Source organism: Urocitellus parryii, chromosome 7 (assembly GCF_045843805.1).
Source record: "Urocitellus parryii isolate mUroPar1 chromosome 7, mUroPar1.hap1, whole genome shotgun sequence".
Classification (NCBI taxonomy): Eukaryota; Metazoa; Chordata; class Mammalia; order Rodentia; family Sciuridae; genus Urocitellus; species Urocitellus parryii.
In genome coordinates this window covers 150,269,621-150,280,156 of record NC_135537.1, presented here as the reverse complement: position 1 = coordinate 150,280,156, position 10,536 = coordinate 150,269,621, and the positions used below count along the sequence as shown (strand labels likewise).

The following is a 10,536-nucleotide window of genomic DNA, read 5'->3' as shown; positions in this document are numbered from 1 at the left end:
CATCTCTTGTGTTAAATAAAACAATCTTCTTATTTAGAAAAAATCAAGGCATCATTCAATTAGTAAAGTCTATTCTTCCCCCACAATTTTATACTTTCTTGTCTTTATTTAGTAATTGTATATTTATAATAGAACAAATTTTATTATAGTATAAAAATCTTAGGAACAACAAATTACAAATACTCCATTTTTTTAATAAACAAAAGTGTTTTCCTTCCTAAAATGTAAACATCCAGTTAATAAAACATACATGATATTCTAGGTATAGCAACACCAGTAACTCACTTATTAAAGAGGTGTATTTTGGTATATTTGGTGGTAAGGTTTTTATCTTAATACAAAGCACTTCTTCAGGAGAACCAAGCCATTATTACTTAAAACAATTCTATTTCTTCACTCAGTTTCCTTATTTGAGTAGAAAAATCATTAATTTCTGTAGAATTTTGGCTGTAAGATCAGGACACTGGAAAGGTCTGAAATATCTCAGTCATTTGGCTAAAGAAAAGTGTTTTCTTGAGACTTGGAGTCAGTCATTCATTACTTTGTGCTCGAAGGCATTTCTCAACAAACTTCTTCCAAGTCTTCAGAGTAAAATGCAGGATCTGGGCTCTAGGAAGGGGTTGCTTCCGGCTGGAACTCCGACCAGCAGAGCATCCTTACAGGCATTCTGCATGCAGTACTGCTGAAGCTCTGCTGCAGCCTGAGAGACCATGATCCTCTCCACGCTGGCCTCCAGCTTGAGCTGCTCCACCAGGCGCTGCAGGGCGCTCACGCTGGCCTAGAAGCTATTCTTGAAAATAAAATTATCAGCTCAAAGAGCCTGAGTATTTTAAGACTCTTGATACATATGGTCAAATTGTTTTGCAGAAAATTTGGTCAAATCCACATTCCTTTCTGCAGTCTTGCCAACACAGGATATTATCTAAGTCGGTGCTAACATCTCTGATAGATGATACTAGTAAAATTAAACTTTTTCATATTTTTAGTCATTTGTTTATTGAATTGTCTGTCCATGTCCTTTACTTATTTTTCTAAACTTGGATCCCAATGTTTTTTCTTCTGAATTTATTTAAATGCAACATAAAGATTTTAAAATAGGATAACTTTTCTCAGACTAATTATTAGCATTTATTTTCATTTTGATATCTTGCTATAGGGAAGATATTTCTTTTATGTAATTGAATTAATTTATTTGATATTTCATCTACTGATTTAGTGATTACAAGGTTTTTCCTTATCTAACAGACAGATAAAATATATCACATTTTTGTTCTAGTGTTTTAAGATTTTACCTTCTTCTTTCTTTTAGCAGGATTCCTTTTATTTTGTGTGATTTGTTTGTTTGTTTGTTTGTTTTTAGTACTGAGGATTGAACTCAGGGGTATTAACCACTGAGCTACATCTCCAGCCCTTTTAATTTTTTTTTTTTTTATTTTGAGATAGGGCCTCATTAAGTTGTTGAGGCTTGCTTTGAACCCACAGTCCTCCTGCCTCAGCCTCCCAAGTCACTGGGATTACAGGCATATGCTACCACACCTAGTGCTATTTTTTTTTTGGTTTTATTTTTATTTTTTTACAACACACATCCTTGATTGTATTTCATAAACATTTTGACACAATTATTCTATCATAGTCTGCATTCCATCATGGTATTTCTCTACCTCTTAAATATGTGCTTTTTGATCTTACAGGCATTAATGTTCACTCTGTGTTATAAATGTCTATGGGTGACAAATTCATAGGGTTATGTATTGACCAATACAATACGGTATGGAATAAATTCAACACTCCATAAATCATACATGCTTAACCTAGTCAACACCCTGCCTCGAACTGCTGCCAATCATTGATATTTTTACTGGTTCTATACTTCTTATTTTCGTGAATGTTCTCTAAATGGAACAAATGTAATGAATACTATGTAGTTTTTTCAGTCTGGCATCTTGGCATCTTTCATTTAGCATTTATACACACACACGTATATGTGAACCATATATATACATATATATGGTTTTTCCATTTTTTGTTTTTTATATTTATCAATAATTATACATAACTTGGGAGTTCATTTTGAAATATTCATAAATGCATGTAACATAATTTGCTCCATTTTAATCCCCAGTACTACCCCCTTCAAGAGTCCCCGCCCCATCCTCTTACTCTACTCTATTGATCTTCCTTATACTAATTTATTTTTTAATTGGTACAGTATAGTTATGTGTAGAAGTGTAATTCATTGTGATACATTCATATGTTCGCATAGCATTTTATTTCAGTCTCTCTCCTTTCCCTTTTCTCTTCCCTCGTCCTTAATCTGCTTCCTCTATGCCACTGTTCTCCTTCCTATTTTCATGAAGTTTCCCTTTTTTAAAAAAATTTCTTATTTCTCTTTAGCTTCCATATAAGAGAGAAAACATTTGAACCTTGACTTAGCAGGATTTCCTTTTGAGGTGTCATATGAGGTGAGAATTAGTATAAAAAAAAAAAAGACAAAGTGTTTGTGACAGAAATCCCTTCCGATAAGGTGGCTTTATAGTGGTCAGAGTCTCCCCTGACTTATTTCTGGGTGACTGGTTCTATGCTAGGTGCTTATTCTAGGCACCATGAACATCAGACATTGGATTACTTTCATTTGTTATGACCATAAGAGGAATTACAAGAATAGAAATGTTTCTTTCACTCCCTGATACTTTGAAATATGGAATCCCCTTGTCCATGTAGCTGCCTAATTTAGGAGATGGTAAAATTGAAATAGTCAAAGAAAGGGGTTCATTTGAGTCTGTCTCAGCTGTTCCAGGCTTTAATGGTCTAAGTACTTTACCACAAGATGGTGGATACCTAGACATGATGCTTCCAGACCTCTAAGGTAGCTCTCATAGGCCATAATGCCTATTCACTTCCTCCACTGGGACTGATTATGGCCAGAGCTGTGGATCTCTTATCCTAGGAAACAAGTCCACACTGCACTGTTAAAGGCACCATGTAAGCCAAAGTTGAAAAAGAATTTAGTCTTCAACAACTAGAATGCTTTATCTAACTCTTTATTTAAGGGAAACTTTTTCTTCCTTTTGGGAAGGTTGGTTTTGGTCCAATGAAAGCAAAGGCCTGTAAGAATCCCAGGAATAACTCAATGCCTTTAGTGAACCTGCCTGAGTACAAAGTACAAGGCCACCATGTAGATAACCATGGGGATCTCTGAGCCAATTCTTAGAGTTGGCCTGGAATGTTGCTAGATGGCCAGTAATTGGAGAAAAAAAAAAAAAAAAAAACCTGGTTTCTGGGCTCCTATCAGATCAGGGATGTATCTTGTATAGGTAGAGCATGACTTCCCCGAAGTCACACAGAAGGTGTTCATTAAATGACCAAGACTGTGCGGGTAAAAGGCAACACTATGATTTAGACTTAGCAGTCTGTAGGGCACTTTTTCTTTCATTTTTCTTCCAGATCTGGATGAAATTGTAGGCTCCTTGAAATTTTTATTTTGTAAAGATCTGTGCTTGAAGTCAGAGTTCAACTGGAGCAGACAGTGATCACAGATGGAGGACTCAGAAGCGGTCATTCTGTAGAGGTAGAATTCTCTATTCCTTATTATGAGGCACTGGGGTGAGGATTAAGGAGGGGAAGAGGCTGATAAAAACTACTACAAGGGCTGGGGTTGTGGCTCAGCGGTAGAGCATTCGCCTAGCACATATGAGGTCCTGGGTTTGATCCTCAGCACCGCACAAAAACAAATAAATAAAATAAAGGTATTGTGTCCAACTACAGCTAAAAAAAAAAAAGAAAAAGTAATTATATATATATATATATATATGCTACGATGAAAAAAAAGAGGGGGTCATTTACACCTGCTGAAGGTCTCTGACTCTGAAAGGAATATACAGGAAGGATCATCACATGGCACCAGATCTGTTGTATGGTCCCACTTATGGAACAGGAAAGGTTCTTTGCCTCTGTGTCCAAAAGCACTTCCTGACCGACATGGTGGCGCACTCCTGTGATCCCAGCAGCTCAGGAGGCTGAGGCAGGAAAATCATGAGTTCAAAGCCAGCCTCAGCAAAAGTGAGGCCCTGTCTCTAAATAAAATACAAAATAGGGCTGGGGATGTGGCTCAGTGGTCGAGTGCCCCTGAGTTCAATCCCTGTACCAAAAAAACAGTTCTTTCCAAGTGTTGTGCTCAACTAGAATCTGGGAACAAAGATCAGGTGAGATTGGGTTTGGTTGGGAGTAGGATATGGAGAGGCCATGGGCTCTATTATGGTAGAAATATGTCAGTGGGGAGAGGCAGTGAGTTTTCCAGGACATGGTAAGGTCATGGGCCTCCAATTGGAGCCAGAAATCTAGTGACAGCATTCACATTGAATGTCCTTAGTTTCTATGTATGCTGCAGTGGCCTTGTGTCAGGTGGGAGAGAAATGAGTGAGATCAGAGATAGCTGCTTGAGGCCCCTAAGTCCACCATCATTTCAGTCCAAAGACTGGAGCCCAGAAGCTGGAGCTCCACTGGGATGTGAAGCATCTCCTATGCCTCAGGACCAGGATATCTCATGGGATGAGGCCCCAAAGAGAGCATCTGGTGGGGTCGATGGTACCTCTTTAGACCAGGCATCAATGGATGAAGTAGTCTGCCCTTAGATAAGCTCAGTCACCCAGTCTACTAATCCTGGAGCAAATAGAGAATGCCAACTGGTTGAGTTGAAACATACCTCACTTTATTTGGCCAACTGTTTGGTTTAATTAAGCAGACACATTTGTCTCAGTTGTTATTTTTAAATTAACATTGAATCTTAATTTGGTCCTTTTAAATGGTGACAACGGAATGGCATTGCAATTTGCCCGTTTTCCTAAAAATCTTTTCATTAGTGTAAACAAATATATGTATTCCCTATAAATTAATATATTTGTTTCCTTAAATAATTGAGTCAAAACCCTGGTTACCAGTGAATACACCATCATAACTATTATGTCGCTAAAGTAAATAACACAGCGTAGGTCTAGGGATTGGTAACCTGTTTCCAGGGAAATGTTTATATTTGTTTTTGTTTTGAAATAGGGTCTCACTATGTTTCCCAGGTTGGTCTCAAATTGGGCTCACATGATCCTTCTGCTTCAACCTCCCAAGTATCTGGGACTACAGGAATGTGCCACTATTCCTGGCTAATGTTTGTAGTAAACTTCCCTCTGTGCATCCACCTTTGCCTTCTCAGACAAAAGTTGAGCTCATCACATTTTGATGATGTGGATTTTCATTTTGTGTTTGGGATTGACATGCTATTAACTATGACTTCTGTGAATTTATTCTTTGAGTTGCTTTGAAGCAACAGATTTGTTCTCATCTATCAACCTTCTGCCATCAGGGTGTCAATTATTTAGAGTTCTTCACTCATACACAACAGAAACAGACTCTGGATAATTTGATTAAAAATAAATATTTTAGGAAGATGATAGGAAGCTGATGGAGCTAATGGGAAAGCTGGAGGACAGGAAGCAGGACATGTCCAGAGGTTTAGGTGGCAGGAAGCACTTGACAGTCTGAGGGCATAGCACTGAGTTAATGGGTGCCAACCAGATGCTCAGTGTCTAAGTTATGCATTCAAGAGTCAAGTCCCGGGGCTGGGGATGTGGCTCAAGCGGTAGCGCACTCGCCTGGCATGCGTGCGGCCCAGGTTCGATCCTCAGCACCATATACCAACAAAGATGTAATGTCTGCTGATAACTAAAAAGTAACTATTAAAAAAAAAAAAACTCTCTCTAAAAAAAAAAAAAAAAAAAAGAGTCAAGCCCAGCCAGGCGGGTGGTGCACACCTATAATCCCAGCCACCTGAGAGGTGGAGGCAGGAATATCACAAGTTCAAGGTCAGCCTCAGCAATTTAGCAAGACCCTATCTCAAAAAATAAAAAAGGCTCGGGGTATGCTCATTGGTAAAGTGCTCCTGAGTTAAATCTCAGTACTACACACACACACACACACACACACACACACACACACACACAGAAAGAGAGAGAGAGAGAGAGAGAGAGAGAGAGAGAGAGAAACAGAGAGAGTGAAAAAAAAAACATTCAAGTCCCAGAGATGCATATTTCATTTGCTTAGCATGCACAAGGCCCTGGGTTGCATCCCCAGCACTAGGAGAAAAAAGAAAGGAAGACAAAAAGGATGGAAGGAAGGAAGGAAAGGAGGGAGGTAAGAAAGAGAGAAAGGGGGGGTAGAGATTGATTGATTGATTGATTGATTGATTGATTCAAGTTCCAGGAGACTGTCTTTGACTAGCTCATTGGCTAGGGGAAAACAAGGCGGTTTGATTCATGATCCCATCAAAACTATATAATAGAGGAAAGATATTGTTGCAATCAGAGTGTTAACAAAATAAGCCTGGGGCTGGGGATGTGGCTCAAGCGGTGGCACGCTCGCCTGGCATGCATGTGGCCCGGGTTTGATCCTCAGCACCACGTACAAAACAAGGATGTTGTGTCCGCCGATGATTAAAAAATAAATATTAAAATTCTCTCTCTCTCTCCCCCTCTCTTAAAAAAAAATAAGCCTTTTGTGATACTAGGGTTCTAAGTCTCCACTGTCCAAAAGCCACCAGGACCACTGTATAGCACTGTCCCCCATCACTGAAACTGGGACTCTGGATGGAGTGAGAAAGTTTCCTACAACAACTTTCACAGTCAACAGAAAGACATTTGGTCTATGAAAAAAATGATAGTTTTGTATTTAGCAACCCCCACCCCCACATGCCATGGGGATTTTTTAGTTTTCATTTCTCCAAGTGAGAGTATTAGAGTATCAGTAGCACATTCAGGGATGCTTCCTGCCAAAGCCACCTGTCCTAACACAGAGCACATTTTTCCTTCTCGTTGTAACCAACATCAGGGTGACTTCTTGATCTTGAGAATCTCTATTCAAAGGTTGTTTCAGGCTTATCTCCCCTGCCAGTGTCTCAGGGACTTATTTTACTAGTTCTAAAGTCTTCCATGTCATTTCCCTCATAAAATGAGGACTACTGGTTGTCTCCCCTAACAACAAGAAATATACAAATTAAGTCCCTAATGTGACAGTTTTTGTATAGCTTGTATTAGGGTGTGGAAAGCATGTGTGCATAAGAAGCTGCATATTGCATAAAGGCTGAACTTAGATCACACATCCGGGTACATAGTAGAGATTGGGGTCAACTCAGTGAAGATAAATTGCTTGAAACTCTAGCTTGAATCTAGCAGCAAGAGAAAGCAACTAATCTGCTCTCCACTACATATGGAGCCACTCTGATAAGAATCAGCTCTGTGGGAACAAGGTCAAGAGTCCTGAAGAATTGCAGGGCAGAGGAATGTGTATTACTGGCATTAAAACTCTAAATGCACTTGGCCACAGAAACACTGTTATGAAGTGGTCGGGGTCTTTAGTGTTATTAGTACAATATTTTAGGTACATTAGGGTTCTGTAAGCTTTTGTGGGCTGGTGTTGGGAAAGAGCCACCATTTGTAATATTATTTCTATAGGAAAATTTGATCCCAATTCCAGGCAACAGACCAACAAATAAACTAATAAGTTGGGAATTGTCTATTTTTGAGGTTTTTCACCCATAAGCACAATAAATTCATATGCTTTCATAGTCAGTCAAACTGACCTCACAGCTTTGTGGTCTGAAATGCTGGTTTTGAGTCCGGAAGCCCTGCACTACCTCTTTATCCTCTCTCTGATGAATGTTCTGATTTAACTCCCCCCAGCCCCCCAGAGTCTGTCTGTGCTATCTGTACCCCCAGGTCCACCTACAAGGATCCAGTAGGGTAAAAGCCAAGTACCTCCAATTCTAAATGTTTTCATTGAAATATTTCAGAATTACAAAAAGATGTAAGGATATAATACATAGGTACCATCTTTTAAAAATTTATTTAGTTGTAAATGGATGTAATACTTTTATTTATTTTTATATGGTGCTGCTGAGGATTAAACCCAGTGCCTCACATGTGCTAGGCAAGCGCTCTGCCACTGAGCCACAATTGTAGCCCCATAGGTACCATCTTTAGAAATAAAATATCACCTATACAGTTGAAATCCCTAAAGTCTGTCACTTTCCTGAAATCAGAGATTATCATGACCATGCAAATTATCATCCTATATATTTACCTCAGGCTTCCCCTCTGCTGGAATAGCAGAGATACACAGGGTGTGGGGGACTCACTCCAGGGAATATGGACAAGGTGATCCTGGGCCTAATCTAAGTGTTGGAAGTTGGAGACTCAACCATGTTGTAGAGATGTCATTTTAGGAAATGGAGAAAACACAGTATGTGTCAGCCCCGTATTCTGGGAGGATGCTGGGAAGACAGGCTAGGAAGAATCAGGACAGGGTGTCTCTCGAGCTGAGTTTGTCTAGCCCGCCAGATGGTCTAAGTCTGGCAAATGTGGAATCAAGGCCAGAAAATCAGTAATCATACAAAAGGGTGGGCAAGAATGGGAAAGTCTCACCACAGAGGCCACCTTGCAGAGTCTCACATTTCTAGGCTACAGGAACAAGGTAATAAGAGATCAAAGTCCATTTACTTGGAGGGGAGGATAGAAATAAGAATAGGAAATGATCCTTGGTCTGAAGAGACTCGTAGATTAGAACACAAGAGAGACATAAAAATGTCTGCAATATCATGTGGTAAGTTGGAAATGGAAGAGGCTTGACAGGGCTCAGGGGCGCAGGACAGGTCAGCATCAGATCCACATATTGGGTGTTAGTTTAATTAAAACATCCAGGGGTCCAACTTCTTAGGAGGTAGCAGAAGGTTTAATGGCAGTGTAGATGTGAGAGATCTTCCAAGGCAAAGAAAGGAGTTGAGGTGAAGGAGGTCAGAAATTCAAATTCAGTGGGGAAAATGAATCAGGGAGCAGACAGGAATCCGGAATGGAACAAGAGTTCAGGCTGTGGGCAACTAGGACAATTGTCACCACATGTTTATAGGTCCTGGTATTATCTACTGTTCTGGATAACACTTCTGAATGCCACCATTTGGAATTCACAGCCCACTCTAATCCCACACTTCTCTGAACGGCTTCTCTCTACTCCTGCGGACATTCTATTTGTGTCCTATAAATCCCCTGTTGGTGAACGAATTCTCTTACTTCCTCAATTTCTTCACGGAGCTATTTATAGTGGACACCTTTTTGGAATATCTGCTCAGTTCAAAAAGATCTTCAGAGCACTCTCTCCACCCATATTGGTAGTCTTGTGGTTTCAGTGTGCACAGACACCCAACCCCCCACCAACCCTCCACTCCCTGGCCACAGACAGCCAAAATTGGTTTCTGTTAATGCAACCAGAGACCTAGCTAATCTCCTTCACCTTCTAGCCTGAACTGAAACCTGGCTTTCCCCTGAGGTTACCACTTCCCTTGTAGAAGTTATTTATTCTCCCATGTCCCCCCACACAGGGAGGCAGAAGCAACATTCTTCTACTTTCCCAAGAACCTTCTAAGCAATTTCTCCTTTGTCCTGGTATGAAAAACCTCTGCTCCCCTGAGGACCAAGCATTCAACTTGTTGCCTTTCATCTCTGTCATCTCCCAACTTGCATTATACCTGCCTCACTCCTTCATCCTAGGGGGTGGAGGGAAGAAGGGCTTTTGCTGACACTGTGACCATCCACTAATGGCCCAGTTTCTCCTTTCCTTGACCTTTCAATCAGAGTCTTCCCTTATATTCCACCTCAGTGGACTCCTGTGGCCACACCCTGTACTTTATCACCCCTGGAACCGTTCCACCCTGGAAATTTGAAACTCTCACCGGACTCATCCAGCTCTCTCTCCCGACACAATCAAATTGATGGAGTCCTCTACAAAGTTTCAGCTCTGATCTCAGACCAGAGGGTGCACTTTTTTACGGGTTTCCCATCGTCTCCTGGTGATGGTCGCATACCTTTAGTACTCTTCCTGACCATCCCACAACCAAGCACATCACTGTTCTGTTGTGTTTCTTCCTTAATTTATTTATCACTATTATTTGGCAAATATGCATCATGTGACTGTGTGGATACGATGACAACAGCATCGCCAGTGAGCAGTTCACAGCCTGGAGAGGAGGCAGGTCTGATCATCGTGCACATGAACATAATTATAAACTGTGAGAAGACCTGGGGGTGGGGCCAGGGGTAGAAAGGAGGTTTTCAGGAAGAAGAAAGCATGAGCAAAACTCGGAGGCAGAATGGAGTGTGGCTTGAGGAAGTGAAACAAATAGAACTACATGGTTGGAGGCAGAAAGCTAAAGTGGAACAAGGTGAAACTGAGTGAGGGGAGAGATTTTGAACACTTCTTTTTTTTTTTCTTTTCGGTAGTGAGACTATTTTGTTAGACACTGTAACGATGGATACACAACATTATACGTTTGTCAAAACCCACAGAATTGTACAAATGCGATCCTTAATGCAAACATTAAATATAGCATATATATAAATATGCAAACATTAAAATATCTGGGTGTCATGGTGCACGCCTATAATCCCAGTGGCATGGGAGGCTGAGGCAGGAGGATCACAAGTTTGAGGCCAGCCACAGCAA

General features: G+C 40.5%; 1 protein-coding gene across 1 annotated transcript; it reads right to left on the bottom strand.

The window, feature by feature from the left end:
- Positions 1-583: 583 nt before the first annotated feature.
- On the bottom strand, positions 584-9,060 carry LOC113189323 (guanine nucleotide-binding protein G(I)/G(S)/G(O) subunit gamma-10-like). Its single transcript, XM_026398065.2, has 2 exons — positions 9,049-9,060; positions 584-778 (listed from the first exon to the last, which is right to left on the bottom strand). The coding sequence occupies exons 1-2, from the start codon at positions 9,058-9,060 to the stop codon at positions 584-586; spliced, it is 207 nt and encodes a 68-aa protein (XP_026253850.1).
- Between the last annotated feature and the right edge of the window lie 1,476 nt (positions 9,061-10,536).